The following is a 22,622-nucleotide window of genomic DNA, read 5'->3' as shown; positions in this document are numbered from 1 at the left end:
GCTGGAATAGCTCAGTTGGTTAGAGCGTGTGGCTGTTAACCACAAGGTCGGAGGTTCAAGCCCTCCTTCTAGCGTTTATTCAGCTTTTTTTGTTGTTACATATAATTGCAACAAAGGTCCATAACCTTGATTACTATCAAATTTATGTCCCTCAACAAAAAGTGTCCTTATGACACTTTCTGTCCAAAAGTTAAAATGAAATTAAAATTTTATTTATTTTTCATATTTTTATATAAAGAAAAAAATAAAAAATTAAGACATGTTAATGTGATAATGAAGAAAGAAACTTTATTTATTTATTTTTCATATTTTTATATAAAGAAAAAAATAAAAAATTAAGACATGTTAATGTGATAATGAAGAAAGATTAATGACCTTTTAATGTAATTAAAATGTTATATATTTCGATTAAAAACAGTTTTCAAACAAAATTTAAAATAACTTCCTTCAAAAGCTCTTTTACAAAAGGCAAATTAAAAGCAAAAGTCATCTCAAACGAACCATTATTATTGCTATTCTGTTTTGTTAAGCACTTCTTTGTTGATCGAAACTTTAATCTATATTGTAGTACCTGCACTGTATTTTGAGCGTTATCAATTAGTGAGAAATATCTTAAAAGCATTAATTTTGTATCAAAGAAAATTTTATACTTTAATTTTTTAAAATTATTTTTTTAAATAATGACACTGGTCTTGCCACTGATTCATCAGTTCAACTAGTGATCAATGACCTAGTTCCTTGACTCGATTGATTTTCAGGTTGAGCTTGGTAACTACGATAAAAACTTTGTTGCCTCTGTCTTATCAAGATTTGAAAGCGACTCAATTATATATAACCAGAATTTTTTTCCAAAAATAAAAGGTAACATAATGTAATCATAATTCGAGAGTTTGGACACTGGCACGTCTAGTAGAAAACGAGAGAACTTTAAGAATAACATAAGATATTATATAAATATTTAAGAAAAACCACAGTCGCACGAGCAGTTTAGTGGCAGATTAATTCGCATGTAAGTGGCGACGGGGTGTCTTCACGTACGTCTAATATTCGGATGAAAAAATGCGTATCTGAGCCTTCTATGTTTTATTATTATTTGTTTTATTTTTATTTTTAGTGCAGGTTTCCAGCTTTTGAATATTAAAAAAATTGTTCATATTATTTGTTTAATGAATGAAAATTCATGGAACTTGCTTGGTGAGGTTGATCGAATGAAATTGTATTACTTTTACAATATAGTCTCGAATTTTTCATCCCGAAAGTTTTTTGTAAACTCAAAGATGATACAATTGTGTATTGTAGCTTTTTGCCTTCTATATGTTTCCTCTTAGAATCCTAAGAATTCAGGTTATAGTGTTTTTGTTGCTCATTTATGAATTTTCATCTTTGCTCGATGTAGATTCAGTAAGACTTGTCAAGTCCTCAAGTTTATTTGATAATGTGTTCATAAACAACATCAAGAATGATATTTTGGGATAGTGTTCTCACGATGTGGTCAGAAGTTCTTCTTTGGTATTTGTTTGATGTTTCACTCTCTTCTTCCTCCTAAATATATTTATAACAATTCTTTTATTTATTTATTTATTTATTTTTGATATCCAAGTATCCCAACTTACCAGACTAAATCCTGGACCTCCAAGACCCATGTCCCTAGAACTTTGGAGGGGGTAAATCGCGGGATATGCCTCAACTGGATCACAAGTTCTCCCCATTGACTGTACATTTCTGCGCACAAGAGACACTCCTCCATAGTGATTGCTCCATACCAAATTTTTTTGGCCGTAGGTTCCCACCAGGAATCGAACTCTCCACCCTGCCGCTGGAAGCAAGCCAATATTGATTGATCCACCAATTGAACTGTGCCCCGGGAGGCTATTTATAACAATTCTTGATTAGACATTAGAGTTCTTGAAATATATCGAGCATTTTAGTTCTTGTGTTTACTGTTAAATATGACAATTAACTATTATGATACAAAATGTTGGCATTTAAATTCTTATTATAAGCATCGAAATTAGCCACATCCGTTTAACTGAATATAAAGTCTTCCATTTCAAATTTTGGATAGCTATTAGCTGGAATGATTCCAATATTTTCTCGATAAACAAGCAAGTCTTAGACGTAAATTTGGACCGCATATAAATTGGGTTAATTTCACAAATGGTCACTGAACTTAGGCAAAAATTACAAAACGGTCACTGAAATTTAAAACTTTTAGTAACGGTCACTTAAGTTTCCAGGTGCTTTAAAAAATGGTCACTGAAGTTTAAAAACTTTCAGAAATGGTCACTGAAATTTCAGTTTTTTGGGCTACTTTTGCAGTAATTTTTTGGCCACTTCCTATCACCGATACCGTCAAATTTTGATACTATTGGAAAGACCACAATGTCCTCTTCAATTACCACCCAAAATCTCCCCATAGTTCCAAGGGATTCGACTAGAAAATTGTGGCAAAATTCGCCCAAAAAATTGAAAAATCTATCTAGATTTTCAGATATTTTGCGCCAATTTTGTGGCGATTTTTCGACAACTTCCGAGCACCAAAATTGCCGAATTTTAATACCGTTGGAAAGCCCACAATGTCCTCTTAAATTACGATCCAAAATATCCCCCAAACTCCAAAGGATTTGACCAGAATAAACCCACAAAATTGGCTACCTAAAAAGGCGAAAATGTGGGATGATTTTTTAGGCTACTTTTGAGGCAATTTTTCGATAACTTCCGACCATCAATGCCACTGGCTTTTGATACCATTGAAAAGTTTACAATGTCCTCTTCAATTATCATCAAAAATCTCCCCCAAACTCCAAAGAATTCCACCGAAATAAACCCACAAATTTGACTACCCGAAAAGGCGAAAATCTAGGCAGATTTTTCAGATTTTATGGGCTACTTTGAGGCAACTTTCTGGCAACTTTCGGCCACCAATACCATCAGATTTTGATACCGTTGGAAAGCCTACAATGTCCTCTTCAATTACTATGAAAAATATCCCCCAAAATCCAATAGATTCTACCGGAATAAACCCACAAAGTTGGCTACTCGGAAAGGCGAAAATTTGGGCAAATTTTTCAGTTTTTTGGGCGACTTTTGTGGCAATTTTTCGGCAACTTCCGACCATCAATTTTGCCGAATTTTGATACTGTTGGAAATACTACAATCTCCTCTTCAATTACCACCCAAAATTAGCCGGTTTGGTGGTCGGAATTCACAGGAAAATCGCCGCAAAAATCGTCCAAAAATTTGAAGATTTTGGCAGATTTTCAGATTTTTTTTTGGAGATTTTTGCGGCAATTTTTCGGTCAAATTCCTTGGAGTTATGGGGAGATTTTAGATAGTAATGGAAGAGGACATTGTGGGCTTTTCAATGGTATCAAAATGTGGTGGTATCGATGATCGAAAATGATAGAAAAATTGTCGTAAAAGTAGCCCAAAAAATTGGAAAAAAACTTCAGTGAGCGTTTTTGAAAGTTTTTAAACTTCAGTGACCATTTTTGAAAGTTTTTAAATTTCAGTGACCGTTTTTACAAGTTTTTAAATTTCAGTGACCATTTTTGAAAGCGTACCAAAATTTAAGTGACCGTTATTGAAAGTTTTAAACTTCAGTGAACGTTTTGTAATTTTCTCTATAGTTCAGTGACCGTTCGTGAAATTAACCCCTTATAAATTTGTTTGTGTTATCTTTGTACAAGGAAATACTAATTTACTCTCAATCGTTTCATTATATTATAGCATTATCCTAGGTCGCCCCTAGCGATGCTGGGTCTTCTCAGACCTTTATGACTAGCAAGCAAAAATATCCTCATAAAGACAGAGACCATAGGAAAAATTGCAGCAACTGTTCCAAATTTTTGAATTTTTTTAAAGATTTTACCTTAATCTTTAGTTTGTGCCACTAGCAGCCCAAATGTAACCATTAGTTGACTCAGAAAACGTGTTTTGACTAAATTTAAAGAGGGCTAAATGGTAAATTGGTCATTATTCGACATAAAACAACTGAAGTAATTTTAAAAACCCCCAAAAAGGGTAAAAGGAAATGGACCCGTTCATCCTCCCCAACACACCCCAACTTGCCCTAGTCGTTGCCTTTTTCCATAGCCGGTGCCACTCGCCATCGCGACATCATCGACTTTATTATAAATTTCGACCTTGCAAACTGGGCATCTGGATCTGATTCAAGTGAAGATTTCCATGTCAAGCAAGCATTCATACCACACATAGTGCACTCCCTGCATTTCTTAATCAACATGCAAACCCCAAACAGAAAAAAAAAACTCATTTTTCTCTCCATTTTCTTCCAAATCTTAACTTTACCTGCCTTCTAATCTTCTTCATTTTAACCAAACCCACTACTATAATTATTCATTTTCATGATGAGTTTTTATTTGTGTCTTGATTTATTATTTGTTTCGGATTATAATCAATTTGAGAGTGAAGATGGTCTATGAGATGGTACAAATTGCAGGTATAGCAGCGTCGATAGCGGCAATGGGGGGCATCACCACCCACTTCTTTGGCACCAGGATTTAGTCTTCATCTTATAGATGAGGAGTTGGTGGTGTACTATCTAAGGAGGAAGGCATGTGTAAGATGTTGTAATGAGGAAATACACGAAAATGGCTCTTCCACTGTAGCAAAATTTGACATTGGCCTTTGACCCATTAAATGAATTAAGAAAAAAATTAAGTTAAAAAAAACACTTCACGGTAAAAGGCGATTTTACCCTTCAGACTGTTTGAAAAATTTTGACCGACCAACGAATAGTCCCCAGAAATTTGACCGATCAACCACCGGAAACTACATCAACGTCGTAATCAACGACCATCATCTACACCGGAAATAAAATAACTAGTTAGTTTTCATCACTTTTTGTTTCAGTAGAAAATTTATTGAATAGGTAAAATTAGCATTTTCCTTACATTATTCGGTTTAATTAGATCCACGGGCATGAGTAGTTAGATTGTGGGCATGTTGGGAGGGTGAAAAATCCATTTTTTGCATTTTTTGGAGCTCTGTCGTCAGGAATGACGATTTCCGACAGCCGACAGTTAACAGTCGGTTTACCCGACTGTTAACGGCCCAGACTGTTATATATTTAATTTTTATTTGTTTTTTATAATTTTTGTAATTAATTAAATTTTTTATTTGATTAAATAGTAATTATGTTATTTATTTATTTAATCTTTATCATTGTCAATATAATATAATAATTGAAATATTGTAAAATTAACATTGTTGATTCTTTTTTTTTTTATGAAATTATCTTTAATTTATTTTTTCAAATTTATTTAAATGATATGAATAGTCTTTACATTTTAAAAAAAGGTAAAGTAATTATTTATTTAATTTTTATATTTGTCTTTTAGATAATTTAATAATTGAAATATTCTAAAAATTAACAATTTTGTGTTGTTCCTTTTTTTTTTTTATGAAATAATCTTTAATTTATTTTTCAAATTTATTTAAATAATATAAATGGACTTTACATTTTTTGAAAATGTAAAGTAATTATTTATTTAATTTTTATATTTGTCTTTTATATAATTTAATAATTGAAATATTCTAAAATTAACAATTTTGTGTTGTTCATTTTTTTTATGAAATAATCTTTAATTTATTTTTTCAAATTCATTTAAATAATATTAATAGTCTTTACATTTTTTGAAAATGTAAAGTAATTATTTATTTAATTTTTATATTTGTCTTTTATATAATTTAATAATTGAAATATTCTAAAATTAACAATTTTGTCTTGTTCCTTTTTTTTTTATGAAATAATCTTTAATTTATTTTTTCAAATTTATTTAAATAATATAAATAGTCTTTACATTTTTCGAAAATATATTTAATTTGAAATTTTTTGTTTGTAAATATATTTTCCAAATGATAATTATTTTTTTTAATTATTTAATTTTTATAATTTCTTTTTTTATATAATTTAATAATTGAATATATAATATTGTTCGAAATTAACAATTTGTTTTGTTCCTTTTACTGTTCTTTTATGAAAATCTTTGATTTTTTTTCAATTTATTTAAATAATATTTACATTCTTTAATTTTTTTGACAATACATTTAATTTGATTTGTTGTTTTTTGTAAATATATTTTTCAAATGTAATATTTGTGATTGTATGGTTAGTTAGAGTTCGGTTCCCTTGATTTTGTGAGATTATGCTTTCTTTTGTTATCGCTTATTCAATGCTATAACATTTGAATTTTTGCAGGATGAAGTGTCATTTAAATGTAGAATTGAGACGGATGTCGGAGAAAGCTACTTGGAACAGTAGCTTTGAGAGTTTTACTGCTATGTTGGAGCTGCTCGATGATCAGCACGGAGATATGCTACGACAGTCCTTTTTATGGCCACTGTACCAGTTGCGAGAGGTGCAGTACTCAGGACAAATCATTGATGCACTTCTATGTCGGCTTTTGAGGCCAATCGACAGCAATTCCCTCCAGCTCGACCTCGGGGGCAAGGTCGTCAATTTCTCGATATTTGAGTTTACATTGATCACTGGATTGAGGATTGCGGGCGATGATGCAGCCATGGAGAGAAACAATAGGCTGTACGAGACGTACTTCCAGGGACATGGGTCGGTGCTTCTACCCGACTTGATGGTCGCGATCAGGGGGTGCGACCATATGCTAGATAGATTGAAGCTTGGGCTGGTCTACATCCTCGAGAGTGTGATGAGGTGTCATCACAAAAAGACTGCCATCGACATTTTTCATTTACAAGTTGTTGACGACATCGATGCGTTCAACAACTATCCATGGGGAAGAAGATGCTACGAAGACACCGTTCATGTGTTCACCAGATCGCACTTGAGGCCCAGGGGGTCGATGCGTAAATACGATACATATGGATTGCCCTTAGCGATGCAGGTAAATGTTTAATATAATCAAAGTTAAAGTTTTAGTGTATTACATTGATGCTTAATAAGTGTATGTGTTACAGATTTGGGTGTATGAGACAGTTCTTGTACTGGGGGCCCGCTTTGCGCAGCAAGGGGAGACACGCTGCCCTCGAATGCATCATTGGAGATCATTGCGAGCGGAGGGATGTCCCACTGGGAAGCAGTTATCGGCCCTCCTCGACATCGGCCCTCCTCGACGATCCTCAGGTAAATATTATGCATTTGTGATTTATATTATACGTAATTTAAAATTTTGTTTACATGATCGTTAAGTAGTTGAAATGTCAATATGTCAACTTGAAGTCATACCTGAGTTGGCGCCGTCGATGGAAGAGGAGGCTCGGGGTCTTGTGCGGGATTTAGGCGTTCCGCACACCCCAGACAAGGAGATGTCTGATCTGAGCTTGGACCGAGATTGGGTATGTGAATGAAATATAATTTATTAAATATCGTCGACGTATAAATTTATTGAATAATTTTTCATTTTATTTATGTAGGAGGGTGGTCCAGCTGATCGACGATTACCTCCGCCGAGGGCATCGCTTTCACCATTGGCATCACCTCCGTCGAGAGTATCGTCCCAGCCATTGGCATCACCTCCGTCGAGGGCATCACCGCCGCTAGTGGCATCACCTCTGCCGAGGCCATTACCGCCGCCATTGGCATCACCTCCGTCCAGACACCTTCCCCGTGTGTCTCTAGGGTATAGTGATGATTTGTATGCCCGTTTGACTGGATTTATAGCAGAGGAGGTCGGCGCGCTACGACGAGATTTGACGGAGAGGGTAGATGATCTGGGACGAGAGTTGATAGGGAGGGTCGACGATCTGGCAGGGAAGGTCGACTATTTGACAAGGAGGGTCGACGATATGGGATGAGAGTTGACAGAGAGGGTTGACGATCTATCCCATGATGTTGACGAGACGGAGGAGGTGGTCGGCAAGAGGTTGAGAGTGCCGTCACAGTATATTATTTCCCCCTTCACGGCTGAGGCCAAGAGAAGAAATTTCATCGATGGGACGTACCCGAACTTATTCAAAGAGGTGGACAATGCCAAGTGGAAAGCGTTAGAGACAGAATGGAGGAGAATTATTTGTATGATTTTAATAAAGCACTGTACGCTAACTCGTCTACGCTTATAAAACATTTCCCTGTTTTTTACAAAATTAGCCGCACGATAGGTCAAAGGACGGTCTCGGACCCTTACAAGTGGTTCCACGATATCACCACTGCGGGAGCTTGGCTCGCTGACGATATAAGTGAACTATTCATTTCGTGTTTTTTATGTATATGTGACCTTGTGTTTATTAAATGAATAACTCATACTTTTTTAGTGTTTCCTGCTGCAGCACATCGACCTGGCCATGGACATGCTGCGAGATCGAGCTCAAAGACATCCAAAATCATTTGATATCCATGGTCGAATCATATTAAACACCGAGTTTCTACGTGCCGTTACCATAGAGTATCAGTCGCTCGAACTTATGGGTAATGAGTACACGGTGCCAGAATATATGCTCGAGTGGGTGATAGGATTGTCACCGAGTGTCGGGGGAAAATCATGGGAGGGTTGTACACATATGTACATTTCAGCGTACATCAATAAACACTATGTTACGCTGGAGATCGTTTTTGCTGACTCGACTATATATGTGTACGACCCAGATCATTCATGTTTGACACAAGGCCAGTTGGAGCAAAATCTAGAGTCTGTGGCTGTAGTTGTTCCTATGATGGCCACACGAGCGGGGATAAATGTACAGGACAGATTGCGGATCGTTCGGAACACGATGACAGCGCGACAGTCTGTAAGGTAAGTGTTTGAACTTTGTTGTTTTCATCTTTCAGATTTAGTTTTTATTTACACAGTACTGAACTGATTTATTCTTGTTCAATTGCAGCGGCGACTGCGGCATATTTGCCATTAAGTACGTTAAATTTTTAAGTATAGGACATAAGGTTGATGGAATAACCAGTCGTGGATACAGAACTGGAGAAAGAAGCTAGCATGTGATTTGTTCGAATTTAATGTTGACCCGTAAATTTCATTTATATATATGTAACATTTCAATTGTAAATTTAATTATTTTTGTAATTATGAAATAATTGAAAATTTGTGTTCAATGTATATAACATTCAAATTGGAAATTTAATTATTTTTTGTTATTTTACACGTATACCGAGTATGGAACTATTTTTTTCATATGAATCATTATAAATACCATTTATTAAGAATAAATATTGAATATGGAAGATTTATAAATAACAAATATTGAACAATGTAAAGTAAAAGGAAATATTATTCATTTCACGTACCTGTCTAGTCATCATTTAGGGGAATTTGACTAGTACAAAATTGTCGAGTATGCCCTATGACTCTACACCGGCCACACCTACGCGGTCGAGAAAACTCTCCGATAGATGATATTCTAGATGTACTTGGACATCTAGGACCATGCGATTCAACTGCTGGTGATAACAAATTATGAAATGGGAGAATGTGCTCGGGAACTTCTCACTCGACTTCATTCGGTAGAGGAAATATAGTCTCGGCATATGCTGTTCTCCAAGACTCAGTCATATAATACAAAGAGCATAACGTTCTCGCAGCAAAGTCTCGATACATGGCCACCGCAACTGCATGCTCACATGGAAAACTTTCAAACTAAAATCTCGTACAAGTGCATGTGTTATCAGTCAAATCCACCATTTATGCCGTATTACGTGCAAATTGCACGGAGAAGCGAAACTCATCTAGTGCTTCCACATTCAACTTCCTCGCAACATCTGCCACCTTAAACAGTTTCTCCTCTTGAGTTGGGGCCAACACGCTAGTGCAACTCTATAATGCCGCACGTCGGTCATGAAACCACTGTTGTAACTTGTTACGAATGTTCTCAATCATTGTGAGAATTGGTAACTCTCGATCCTTCTTAAATAATGCATTGAGAGACTCCGCGTTATTCGACGTCATCATGTTGTATCGACGTCCTGGAAAGTATGATCGCGCCCAATGTTCGATCCCCATCTTCGTCAGATACTCCAACGCCGATAATGATTTACTTCCTATCTCGAGCATGAACTTATTACACTCTTCAACACTGTAAGCTTCAGCTGCTCTCCTAAACAATGAAACGATGCCTGTGCCTCGATACCTAGTCTTCAAATTACCTTGTATATGGTACATGCAATACCCGTGATGTGCCCCGGGAAAAACTTCAGTAATACCGTTTATTATAGACTGTCCCCGATCGATTACAAAGGCAAGGTCTTCGACTTCCTCGATCACTTCCCTCAATTTAGAAAAGAACCAACGCATGGACAGATCATTCTCCCTGTCGACTATGCCGAATGCAATAGGGTAAATTTGAATGTTGGCATCTTGACATGTAGCAATAATTAATTTGTCTTGATATTTAGCTTTCAGAGTTGTACCATCAACTAGAATTACGAGTCGCATTGCATTTCAAAAACCCCGAATACATTGTCCAAGAGCCATGAAGAAATACTTAAAACAATTATCGCCCCCCGTCTCAATAAAAAATGTCGTGCCAGGATTAGTTGTTCCCATGTTATGGCAATACCTAGCCAATTTAGCATAGCTCTTTTCAACCGATCCCATTAAATCCTCCAACGCACATTTTTTGACCTTCCACGCTTTCTGGTAGCTCATGACCACTCCGTACTCTCGACGGACGTCGTTAATGATGTCTGAAGGTCTGTAGATCGTCCATAGATCTTGATACTTGTGCATTATCTGTCGACCAATAAACCATGCTCGAGCTTGCCTGTGATCGTTTCGAAGAATTCCCACTTTGCAAGTATATTCTCGTGAATACTTGTGAATTACGAAGCACTCATTCGTGTCCATCTTAGTTGTTCTCAAGCACCAATTGCAACTGTCTTCGACGCAAGAAACTGTCAACAATGACTTGTTTGATTTCTTTACCTTGAACTCAAAGTTATATTTTAATGCCAGTTGGTGCACAGCTTCCTGCAAATCTTTCTTGGTTTCAAACAGTTGCTCGACCTGCAATTCCTCATCATCGGGAGCCACACGGGAAGAATTGGAGGACGGCCCACTTGTTCCAACCTCTGAGCTCCCACCCGGCTCGTGTCTCTGTCGGGATAAAGCAATCAAATTCTCATTTGTAAACTCGTTTATATTCTCATTGTTTTCAACTGTCGACGGAATTCTGCGTGTAACAGCGACATTACGATCAGAAGCAACTGTCTTAGGAATACCCACATCATCCGCAGGAACTATCTCCACTGTCTCCCAAAAACCTTGATCATTGTTATCCGCCCTATTTGAATCTTCGCGTTCACCTTTGATAACATCCTTCGTAATTAAAGTCACACCAAGAACAGTCGGAGTCCGATACATTTTATTCAATTCTAATAGATAATTCAATTCAGCATCATTAGTAACGAATACCGGGGGCATCGAAATGGATGAATCCCCATAACCGTTGAATAGATATCTCAATTGCATATCGTATTGAGATTGATCGACATTCAGCTTATTTGTAAATCGTGGTACATTTCTAAGTATGGTGTACTCTTTGTAATGGGAATTGCAATACAACCACGTATGTCACTCGTCCATCTCCATTCCCACCGATTACTTTCATTCAATTCGAAATCACCGAAATAACACATGGAGATTATCATATTTGCATGAGGAAATGGTTTTAATCAACTTCATTTATTAATTATAAGAAAAATGCCAACAAGAATCAGTGCAGAGTCGGTTAATTGGCTGTTGGCTGTTTAATAGCTGACTGTTCGGCTGTTAACAGCCAAAATAGCTAGTTTGGCTGTTTTTGCGCAGGAGAATACGGTTCTAAAGTTATACATCTGTTCAATTTTTTTGATAGGTAAGATCTATTAAAAAAAATTTATGCTAATTACTATGTCGATATAAAATTTCTCTATTCAAACGTATCGTAATTTATTGAAAACGAAATTAAACATGCGTAAATGTACTTACCGATTTGAAGTAATTAATATGAAAAAAATTTCCGACTTCAACGTTTCAAAGTTTTTCTAGATTTTGATGTTTAAGCAGATGAAAAGATGAGAGTTTTTCCTGTGTTGGAAGCTCGTTTTAAAGTTTTTATAAGTGGGGAAGTGTTTGGTTTTCAATTATTAATTAAAAGAGTAGTATAGTCTTTTCAACAATATATTGTTTTGTAATTGTACAAAATATTTAAGGGCATCTTTGTCTTTTACCATACAAAAGGTCAATATCATAATATTCATGACTTTGGAAGTCAAAGTGGAATTTAGGTCCTTTGATTGGATCAAACTTAAAAGTACCATTGTTGTGACAACGAGTGGCGTAGTTGTGAAAGAAGGCGATGATGAGGTCAAATTGATTTGGTTTTGATTTAGCGGGTTTGGGGATGGGGTTGGAGATGTAAGGAAGATGAACAATTCCATTTCCATTTTTTTTTTAGTTTTAATTATTTTAATTGTTTTATATGGAATAATGATGAATTTACCATTTTGACCTCTTTAGATTTGGTCAAAATACATTTTTCTTGATCAAGGTGCAAATTTTTTAAAAGTTTAGGACTGTTGATGACATAAATTAAAGATTAAGATAAAGTCCATAAAAAATTCAAAGGTTTGGGACCTTTGCTACAATTTTCCCAAAACTAAATGAGAATTTAATTGCTATAGTTTACAACTGTTAGGGACTCAAAAATATAATTGTTAATTTTTAAAAAATCGAAATTTGACATTGCCAATTAGATGGGATTTTAACAGGGTAAATAGATTTGGAGTTAATTGTTTCTTTGATTAGTTATTGAAGTTTAAAATATCGAGTTTTGATTATTGAACTTAAGTCAATATCTTTGATTGCTTACTAAATTTAGGTACATATTTTAGATTGCTCAACGAAATTTAAAATGTTGAGTTTTGATCACTGAACTTTGAAATATGTCGTATGTTACTCACTAGTATAACTGTTGAATTTTGAAAAATATCGAGTTTACAATGAGTAATGTAAAGTATTTTTCAAAATTCAGTAAGTAATGTACAATATTTTTCAAAATTTAATAACTAAAACTCGATATTTTCAATTTTAATGAGCAATCATAAATTTAAATCTAAATTTAGTGATTAAAACTCGACATTTTAAATTTCAATCACCAATAAAAAACATGGAGTGACCATTGGAACAATTAACTCACATATTTGGGAGACAAAAGGCAAATTACAAAAACGTTGGTGTCAACGCTCTTCTGCATAACAGTTTCAGAGAGCTAAAATAAAATCTACATAAATGGCAGAAGAAAACATTAAAAAGCATCTCTCGCCGGAATATACTGTAATCGAGGAGTGGAACGGAACGGCGTTATCGGAGCTCACAAAAACCGCCACCATCACAATCACTCGAGATTCCGTTAAAAAATCAGCCAGCCGATTCAACCATTTTTCTCGGCGATTTCTCGACGCTTTTGTTCCCGAGGCAATTTCTCTTATTTCTCAATTAATTAATTTAAATTTCAGGTCAAAGTAAAATGAAGGAAGCATGAATGTTAATGTTGTTTGGGTTGTGCATGTGGAGTACCTTATGCTTTAAAAACAGATAATTGCTTCTCAATTATACAATAAAAATTTCAGGTATAGGTATCGTGCAGGAAATAAAGTACTAATATTCTTTGTGCTTCGCATGTATAGTGCCTAATTGTTAAAAGATTGTACCCTGACCAGATAATTGCTTTACGCCATAAGCAATTTGATCTAGCCATTGTTTGGCAATAATACACTGAAAGGCACAAAACATTGAAGATGATGTACTTTTTGCTTCCAAGCTGGGACCTTGCGTACTCATTTCGTGCCTATGTTCATATACTTGAGTTCACATTAGAAAGATAATCGTTTAATCTGAGTTATAATGTTTTAACTTAAATAAGCTTGCTCTTTTATGTTATGATTATGAATTTGAAATGGTCAGGAAAAATGTTTATACTTCTTCAGCTGAAAAATAGGCAAGACCGTAGTTTTTCCCCCTTCAAAAAAACTGACGCGAGAATAACATTCTATTATCAATTCTGATTATGCGAGCAGCATGACTCTATCTTTGATATTGTGCTTAAAATTCAGGGGTTTCCGAGCAGTGTGACTCCAGATTATATCCCTTTTCAAATATGGGACTTGTTGCAGGTTTGTTATCATTTACTTTTATACTTCACATTTCAAATCGGATCTTTTCTCAAATTGAACAAGACTGTTCATGATTTTATTTTATATAGGGCCTTTCAACATATGTGCGAACAATGCTCTCCACCCAGGTGAGTTATTAACTACACAGCCATGCATGTTAACCTTTTGTATTGCTATCCATTGCTCATTTGGGTGTTTGCATTCTATTTCAGGCTCTTTTAAGTGCTATTGGAGTAGGTGAAAAATCTGCTACTGTTATTGGGGCTACATTTCAGGTAAGCCTATCTTTTGTGTGACTTTCTAGTTTCATGTGTTGATTAGTATAAGCTTCCTAAACGTCACAATTTTGAAACTGTTTCAGTGGTTTCTGAGAGATTTAACTGGAATGCTTGGAGGTGTCTTATTTACATTTTACCAGGTAGACTGGCTTTCCTGATTGCTCCTAACTTATTTCATAGCTCGAGTCTCGACACATAATTTTGCTGTTTCAGATTTTTTACTTTCTAAATGTCAAATTACAGGGAAAAAGTTTCTTTTATTCTTGGAATTCCTTAATATTGGTCAGTCAAGTCAATGGAAATAGATGTGTAACATATACACAGCAATAGTAGTAACTATGAGGAAATGATAAATATCTGAGGTGTTGCGAGTTTACGGTCCTGGACGAAAACTACATTTGAGTTCAGTGGCTACTGTTGTTATGAGGTCTTTACTTCCTGTGAATATTAATCATGTAAATGGGAGTGGATGATTGCTTTGTTTATTTTCTTTCTACTCTGTGTTTTCAATATGCAGCAGCTATAAGCTTTAAAACTAAGATTTCTTCCTTCTTTAGGGGGCAAACCTGGATAGCAATGCCAAAATGTGGCGTCTTGTTGCTGATCTTATGAATGATATTGGTACCACTACAATCACATTTCTTTCGTAGAATTTTTTGAGTGTATATATATATATATATATGTTGTTTTTCATCGATCTTAGCAAGACGGAAACTTCTGTTATTTTCTGGATAATTGCACCTGGGATCCCCAACCTTTCATAAGTGTGCACTTGGGGTCCTCGACCAATTTTTCTTGGCATTGGAGTTCCCTTCATTTTTGTAGCACTTATGTCCCTGGCCAATTTTCTCATGAATGTTCATTGGTTGTTATATTCTTTCCTGTTATCAAGTTTATCTCTACATAATTTGATGCAAGTTTAGTTTAGTACCCTTTTGTACTCTTCATAATTTTGGATTTTATCCATAACATTTAATTGGATGCAGGAATGTTAATGGACCTTGTTTCGCCTTTGTTCCCTTCAGCATTCCTGTTCATCGTTTGCTTAGGGAGTTTATCACGATCATTCAGTAAGTTCCAAATACTATGGCATCATTCTATGTGAAGTTCCTTTATATATGGTATCACTATCATACTTTGTGAAGTTGAATCACCCTTTCTTTCTGAAACTAAGTTGTTTAAATCTATAAGTAAGCATTTGCATCTAAGGTGCAGTAAGTTGGGATATGAGAGGCAAGACAACAAAAATATTAGCAGAATGTGGAAGACATCTTTCCATCTTTATTTATTCCAAGCAAATTTTACTTTTGAAGTTTTCCACAATAAGTCTGTCCATCAACATGCTCCTGCTGAGTGCTGTTTCTTGGCATATAACTGGTGCAACGTCCATGCAGTTCTGAAATCACTGTGACTGAGACACAGTGATAAGGCAGGATTCGAGTTCCATTAATCTCTAATGCAACTTTCTGTTAACTAAGTAATAGCCTACTTTTGGATTTCATTTATTTTTGTTGTGCTAATGTTCTTCATGAGTTAATGAGTAAGTTCCTTGAAACACCCATGTTTGTAAATGGAAGCTGCCCATTTTTTGCTCCCAAGTTCTGAAGATATCTTTTTGTTTTCTTTTTCATGTTGCAACTAGCTGGTGTTGCTAGTGGAGCCACTAGAGCCGCTTTAACGCAGCATTTTGCCCTACAGGATAATGCAGCAGATATATCTGCAAAGGTATCAATAGGTTATAGAAGAAATTGCACTAATGAAAATTCTATTTTATAGATTTTTATAATTTTTATTTCCCTAATTTGATAGGAAGGAAGCCAAGAGACAGTTGCAACAATGCTTGGGATGGCTATTGGGATGTTCCTTGCTCACATTACTCTGGGGCACTCACTTGCCATTTGGTTTTGTTTTCTGTCCCTCACCATATTTCATATGTATGGTTAGTTTCACTAGATAGTTTTCTTGCTCAAAAGCCTACTACAGGGATATGCTTTCTCATGTGGTGAGTTTAAAAACATCAACGAATCTAATTCTATTCTCTCTTTTGGGTTTTATTTCTTTGGACTTTTGCAGCAAATTACAAGGCTGTTCGTTGCCTTTCCCTTACTACATTAAATTGTGAAAGAAGTTCTATTCTTTTGTTACATTTTATGGAGACTGGTCAAGGTGAGATGCAGAATTTGTAGAATTACTTTTGACACTGCATATTCTTTGTTTGCTCCTACACATTTGAAGTCCTCTATTGTTTTTCAAGGTCATTCATGTAGATTATGAGTTTTAACTATGGCACCTTTTCTCATTTCTCCTGAAAGAGGTGGCTATAGAAAACCACCGTCTTGTTGCAGACATGAACTAGTAATAGTTAAAATGAGTGCCTTTTGTTTAGAAACATGTACCTGTGTGTTTTTTCCCTTGATAAATTGAGTTTTTCTATACTTCTTGTCTGTCACATCGATTTAAGTTAAAGGTCCATATGTATGCTTCCAGTTACAGTTGTCATATTTGTACACTGAAATACACTGACCTCAAAAAATTCTCTGAACTGTTTGCCAGTTCTCACCCCAAAACAGGTCTCAACCATGGAGCATGTTTTACCGCTGTGGATGACTTCATGGAGCACAAATAGAGTTAAAGTTTTGTACCAGCAGATACGCATAGGTATCCAGATTTCTTCGATCAACTGTCAGGAAATGTGAGTTGTCAGCTTTTATCCTATTGATGTGATGTCAAGCCTCGAGGAATCTTGGGGTTGTTCGTTCTACTTGTTAGCTTCTAATAATATTTCCTTTTTGGTCTTCTTTTCACATAAATATTTTGTCAATACATTTGCAATTAAAATGGCTCGAAGGGCTTCTTGCATTATTTTCTTAAATACAGATTGAAACAGCATATGAAACGAACATTGACTCAAAGTTTCTATTCATGCAAGTAGGTTGGACCTATCTCACCTGGCTGGTTCCTATTACAATACAGGTTGCTATTTTCTAAAATCCTTTTTTTTAATTGCATAAATATACAAATAAAGATATTGGCTTATTCTATTTTTTGGTCTTCATAGCAAAGTACATACTACTTGAGAAAAAGGGAATAATCAGCATTGTTATGCACAAAGACTCAGCAGCAGCAGACGTCTTACAGGCTTTCATGCATGCTCTTGTAATGTCAGAACTTGTTGACAAAGACAGTTCTGTGCATTTGGAGAGCCAATCATGGATGGCTAAATACTATGAAGTCTTTGTTCTGGAGGTATTTTATTTTATAACCATTGAATCTGTCATTGGACACTGAGATGCCAAGCACTGACGTAAAACATTTCAGATGTTTAGGATTTGTATATACATTTCATATGTTTCAGATTTCTTAAGCAACACTGTTCAGAGGTTGGAGCATCCAAAGTCTAGTTGAGGTTGCAATGTCTGTAAACTTCACTCATGAAGCATATTCACAATTACCATTATAAATCATGCGCCCTAAGGAGAAAGATATTACTCGAGGGGTAAAATGCTCATTTCATGAAAACATTGAGAATATATAAGGAAGGTGAAACTCATTGTTGGGCAACCATTTTCTTGATGAAATGGTGCAGATGAAGATGAGAGTGGTTCAGTAGCACTTGTGTTTTTGCAATGTGTTGATCATGGATCCAAAGATTTGTTAGCAGTGGTGTAGGATATGTTGAGAATGGAGTGCAACTGATGGCGTTTGTTATGATGACCATGGTGATGAATAGATGAAATGGATTATGTTGCGGTGGTTTTTTGATGCAAAAGGGGTGGGAGGGAGGGAGTAAAAGAAAAGAAGTAAAATCTTTGACGGAGAATGTGGTGATTGAAGGTAGCAAGTGGAGATGGGACATAAACTTGGATAGGACATTATGATTGAATATAAATATGGAACAAAAAAAAAAAAATTGATATTTCTGTGTTTTTGTTACTTACTAATGTTTATATTGTGGTCGAGCCTAGCACACTCATATGTCTTAAGCTCTCTCAGTCCTTTCATGTTGATAAATTAAGCTGAATTTCTGGGAGAGAAGGTGTCATGGAAATTTTAGCAGTGCATGTTCCAATGCCCTGGTTTTTGCTCGTTGTGTATGCATATTATGTTTATAAACTATATTATCTCTTCTCCAGCTCTTACGATATTTAGTCTCTTCTTAAGTTCTGTAATTTGATATTTATTTTTGCTCCTTGTGTGGCAGCTTCAATCATCAGGCTGGAAAACGGAACGTCTTTTGTCACCCTCAGTTGTTTGGAAGGCAAATTGGTTCTCGAGGTCTGAGAAACTAGACTAGGGAACTTGTAACATGCTAAGCTCAGTTTTATTTCAGTGAATTGAGTCTGAGAGATTATTTATTTGGAAGATAAGCTATTTTTGAGTTAAGATCTAGACTAATCTCAAAAATGGTGATAACTTAGTGGTGCAAAGCATTTAAATGTATTATTTTACCTTTCAGAAACTTTCGATTTTTTGAAATGCATGGTCTCGGAACATTGTGGGCAGTTTTAAACCATTTTGGAAAAATATTGTAACTGTAAACAATTCATTTGTTTCCATTGACAAGTGATTAATAACTAAATTAATTCATATTCAAGTGATTATTTTTCTTATAACCGCTAATATTGCCTTGATTGTATACATTTTATCCTTCCACAGCAATCAGCAGATTCAGTCAGTGGAGTCTGAATGGCATCAGGTTAGGCCAACGTTGATAGGTGTGTGCAAAGGTTTTTTTTATACACCTAAGAACAAATTTTTTGAAATCCAGTTGATTTATACAATTTAATCTACAGTGACAAGCTCAAAATAAGATTTGTTCTTCATAATTGGTTTTTAGATGCACTTTTATAAGCTCCCATTTCTTTCCATTGCCAAAAGTAGAGAGAGTCTGATAAATCAGCATACCAGACAGGGGCTAGTAAAATCTACTTAAAAATAAAAAATATGGTCTCTCCATCTAGATATACATGGGAAAATTCTAGACGAGTTGACGGGCCCTCCACATCTCCTCTCAAAAGGGAATCAAATTCCCCATACCTTTTCCACAAGAGAAAGGAGGGTGTCGTGCCAAGATGAAATTCCCATAATATGCCTAACCATGACAACCCTACTAATAAAATATCATCCATACATTAAAACGCTTTGAAATCTTGACCACCCTTCAAATCTATTACGCCATTAGGTTCATCAAGCCTGAAATGAAGAAGGTTAGGGAGATGGACATAAATAAAGTAGATCCTTGAACCAGTGTGACACTAGCGGCACTGCTGTCTGTGTTGGTGAAGCCACTTCCAGTTGGTCCGAGACCCAAACCTGGAGATCCTGTAGTAGTAGTGCCTGGAACCATAGTGGAGGGGGTGCCACCAGTGGGGGTGCCTCCCATGGTTGGAGGTCCTCCGGTAGTCGGGGTGGTTCCGGTACTCGGGGTGGTTCCAGTAGGCGGGGTAGTGGATGGGCTTGTGCTGGCGTTGCTGCACAAAGTAAAGAAAAATATATATAATTTTCATTAGAGCCACATTATAATAACGTTATGGAGTATTGGGCCAAATGAGTGAGTATGATGTTCAGTGGTAAAAAACCTAACTAGATGACAATAAGTGAACATGCCTTGAGCAGAAAAGGTTGATTTTATTCACCTTTGACCAATTAAACTTAAGACACCAACCAGACATCTACTGATACATCTACATCAAGACAGCTCACATATATAATTTTGTGATTTAGGCCATGATTGTGTACCAAATTTCAATTTATTTTTTTATACTTATGTTAATAGCTACTCACTTTTCATGTGAAAAAGGTCGATTCCTAAGACTGATTAAACTCAAACTATTTCTCCTTTTTGCCAATTTCAAGAAACATAATCATCCACAGCATACAATCCATTTCCTAAAACTGTAAACATCTTCATAATTTGGATGATCTAGTAAAAACATCCTTGAAGGGTTAGAAGAAGTACCTGGAACTAGATGGATACACACATCCAGAATTTGAGGCTGTATAAAAATAAAACAATAAATAAATAAGTAAAAGCTCATGAAAGTTAGCTTATTTTGAGATTAAAAAAAAAAAAATTCTTTTGGAGGGATTATTGAGAGACTTACAAGAAGGTGCAGATTGAGATACTGTGGCAGTGTTTGAGAAACTACAGCTCTGAGGGTTTTGTCCCTTCCTCTGGAAATAGCTATTCACTGCATAGTTGCAGTGATCTTTGACAGTATTTGGGTTATAACAAGGGCCATTTTGCGTTATTGGATTACAATCTGCTCCAGCTCCACAGGCGTAATCTATATTCTTCTGATAAGCATCAGTACTCAATCCTTCATTGCAAACGCAATAAGCAGCCTCTGCAAGAAATATGGTGGGGTGGGTGAGTGGAGAGAAGGCAAAATATTAGCTCAAACCCAAAAAATCAATATCTTTCAAGAAACTTCAACACATGCTGTGATAAAACATCAAGAAACTTTAATAGAAGCCCCAATCTTGAAAACAAAGATCAACCCTTTTACAAATCTTTAGTAACAAAGGGAGAAAATGAAGGGATTTTAGGAAAAATAACAAAAAACCACACCCCAAAATAAATACAAAAACTAGCAGAAAAGATAATAAACCAGAAAACAAGAAACTTACCCGAATGGCCAGTGATGGCGAAGAGAAACAACAAAGATAACAGAAAAGCATCCATTATAATTTCCAGCTTTTGATGAAATATTATGAGTGCTTGAAGCTCAAAAAGTTAGAGAGAGAATTGGGAAAAGATAGGAGTGCAGATTGCTGGACAAGAGAAAAGAGAGTGACGGTGGGCATAGCAGTGTGGCCATTGTACGTGGTTTTGGCTTCTTATACAAAATAATGTCAGCAGGACAACATTTATTTTTTGTTAAGCCCGTTTGCTATTATTTTTTTCAGAATGTATTTTTCTCTCTTTTCTTTTCAATCACACATTTTTTATTAAAATAATATTATACGTAAATAAAAAAAATCTCCTTATTTTTCAACCGCACACTTTTCATTAAGTTACTATTCTAAAATGTATTTTGTTATAAAAATGGCTTCAAACGTCCCAAGTGAGTTTTTTAGGAACTGTGTAATAAAATTATAAAAGTAAGGTGAATTACTTTGTCATTTACTCTGACTGTATAGTACTGTGTTCATGTGTGTCTCTGTGTGTGTATCTTTTCAAACGGTCATAAACTCGTGTATGGTTAAGACTTAACCCATCTTGGTTAGTACAACACTTCCGTTCTCTTTTCTTGGCCTTTTTTCCCAGATAATAATTGTTTAAATTGAGAAAATAATTGTTTCAAATTTTCCTGAAATACTTTTTTACAAAAGGTTAGGGAGAAATCGATTATGACAATAACCAATTAATTTTAAGAATAAGTATTTCTATTTTGAGTTCCATCATTTCTTTCTTGGTGGCCGACCATTGAAACTAAATTGAAATTCTACTTGGTGTACACAAATAGGTGTACACAAATAGGTTCACAGAATTTTTACAGGTTTTCACTTCACAATTTCTTATTCATTATTAGTCGAAAACAAAAAAAAAAAAAAAAAGACGTCATACAGATGCGGCCAACACAACAACTGTAAGGTGTTTGTGAACAATTCCCCAGTAGAAGGGATATTCATCATCATGCAATAAAATATGCTCTATCCCTGATAAAAAAAAGGCTTTCTTTATCTGAAGTCACGTACAACTTTCTACGTGTGCACTTAATAAGAAAATGCAAGAAGAAATTAAAGTTTCTACTTTAGAAATATGATATAACTATCAAGAAATGCTCCAAAAGTAACGATATCTTGTTTTTCGCGAGGTAAGATCCTTCTCACTAGGGGAAAAGGCAATTATTTTATTTCCAATTTTAAAATAAGTATTACAACTAGAAATGTAATTAGGAATGAATGTTTTTGTTAAATTAGTCGGTAACATAATTATTTTTTTAGGAAGATATAAGGTTGCGTGAAAGGGACCTCCACTCCACTATGTTTTGTTTGTAGTACTTTATTTCTGGTGTGGTGTCACCATAACATAGCACTATACTTGCTTTTTATCAAACCAGTTGGTTATCAGCATCTGATTCTTCATCTCTTTGAAATATCAATCTTCATTTACTCTTTCAAAAAGTAAATTAAAATTAAAAATGATTTATTAAATTAATATTTTCTTTTCTTTTTTGTTTTTTATGGGCATCAACAATTATTGGGCTTCTTCTATTGGCTTCGGGATCGTGTTTCTGTCGATC

At 35.2% G+C, this 22,622-nt stretch overlaps 2 protein-coding genes and 1 non-coding gene across 6 annotated transcripts; 2 read left to right on the top strand and 1 right to left on the bottom strand.

Annotated features, from left to right (window-relative positions):
- On the top strand, positions 1–74 carry TRNAN-GUU. Its single transcript has one exon. It is a non-coding gene; the product is annotated as a tRNA-Asn (tRNA).
- A 13,068-nt stretch (positions 75–13,142) lies between these two features.
- LOC111373813 (protein root UVB sensitive 3-like) lies at positions 13,143–18,967 on the top strand. 4 transcript variants are annotated; one of them, XM_022996387.1, is made up of 14 exons: positions 13,146–13,397; positions 14,036–14,095; positions 14,185–14,223; positions 14,308–14,370; positions 14,457–14,513; positions 14,931–14,994; positions 15,360–15,443; positions 16,016–16,098; positions 16,183–16,312; positions 16,447–16,539; positions 16,927–17,065; positions 17,306–17,346; positions 17,432–17,619; positions 18,575–18,967. In XM_022996387.1, the coding sequence occupies exons 1-14, from the start codon at positions 13,212–13,214 to the stop codon at positions 18,665–18,667; spliced, it is 1,320 nt and encodes a 439-aa protein (XP_022852155.1). In that variant the 5' UTR covers positions 13,146–13,211; the 3' UTR covers positions 18,668–18,967. The 4 variants fall into 4 exon arrangements, 3 of the variants coding, with proteins under 3 accessions (XP_022852156.1, XP_022852157.1, XP_022852155.1); XR_002699032.1 differs by lacking the exon at positions 18,575–18,967 and having other exon boundaries at positions 13,143–13,397; positions 16,944–17,065; XM_022996388.1 differs by lacking the exon at positions 18,575–18,967 and having other exon boundaries at positions 13,143–13,397; positions 16,927–17,031; positions 17,432–17,599.
- Positions 18,968–19,185: 218 nt separating this feature from the next.
- Positions 19,186–21,203, bottom strand: LOC111373814 (PLASMODESMATA CALLOSE-BINDING PROTEIN 3-like). Its single transcript, XM_022996390.1, has 4 exons — positions 21,004–21,203; positions 20,478–20,720; positions 20,333–20,369; positions 19,186–19,844 (listed from the first exon to the last, which is right to left on the bottom strand). The coding sequence occupies exons 1-4, from the start codon at positions 21,056–21,058 to the stop codon at positions 19,544–19,546; spliced, it is 636 nt and encodes a 211-aa protein (XP_022852158.1). The 5' UTR covers positions 21,059–21,203; the 3' UTR covers positions 19,186–19,543.
- Positions 21,204–22,622: the final 1,419 nt, after the last annotated feature.

This window comes from Olea europaea, unplaced genomic scaffold (genome assembly GCF_002742605.1).
Source record: "Olea europaea var. sylvestris unplaced genomic scaffold, O_europaea_v1 scaffold1167, whole genome shotgun sequence".
Lineage (NCBI taxonomy): Eukaryota > Viridiplantae > Streptophyta > Magnoliopsida > Lamiales > Oleaceae > Olea > Olea europaea.
Note: the sequence above shows the minus strand (reverse complement) of the source record. Positions and strands in the feature narration are given on the sequence as shown.

Bases quoted from the DNA above. Each gene is read 5' to 3' on its own strand.
- LOC111373813 (XM_022996387.1), top strand. From the start codon at position 13,212: ATGGCAGAAGAAAACATTAAAAAGCATCTCTCGCCGGAATATACTGTA. The intron at 14,371-14,456 runs GTAAGCCTATCT...AAACTGTTTCAG, and splicing joins TTATTGGGGCTACATTTCAG to TGGTTTCTGAGAGATTTAAC. The intron at 17,066-17,305 runs GTGAGTTGTCAG...TCATGCAAGTAG, and splicing joins TCGATCAACTGTCAGGAAAT to GTTGGACCTATCTCACCTGG.
- LOC111373814 (XM_022996390.1), bottom strand. From the start codon at position 21,058: ATGGATGCTTTTCTGTTATCTTTGTTGTTTCTCTTCGCCATCACTGGC. The intron at 20,721-21,003 runs GTAAGTTTCTTG...TATTTCTTGCAG, and splicing joins CGCCATCACTGGCCATTCGG to AGGCTGCTTATTGCGTTTGC. The intron at 19,845-20,332 runs GTACTTCTTCTA...TACTTTGTGCAG, and splicing joins GTGTATCCATCTAGTTCCAG to CAACGCCAGCACAAGCCCAT.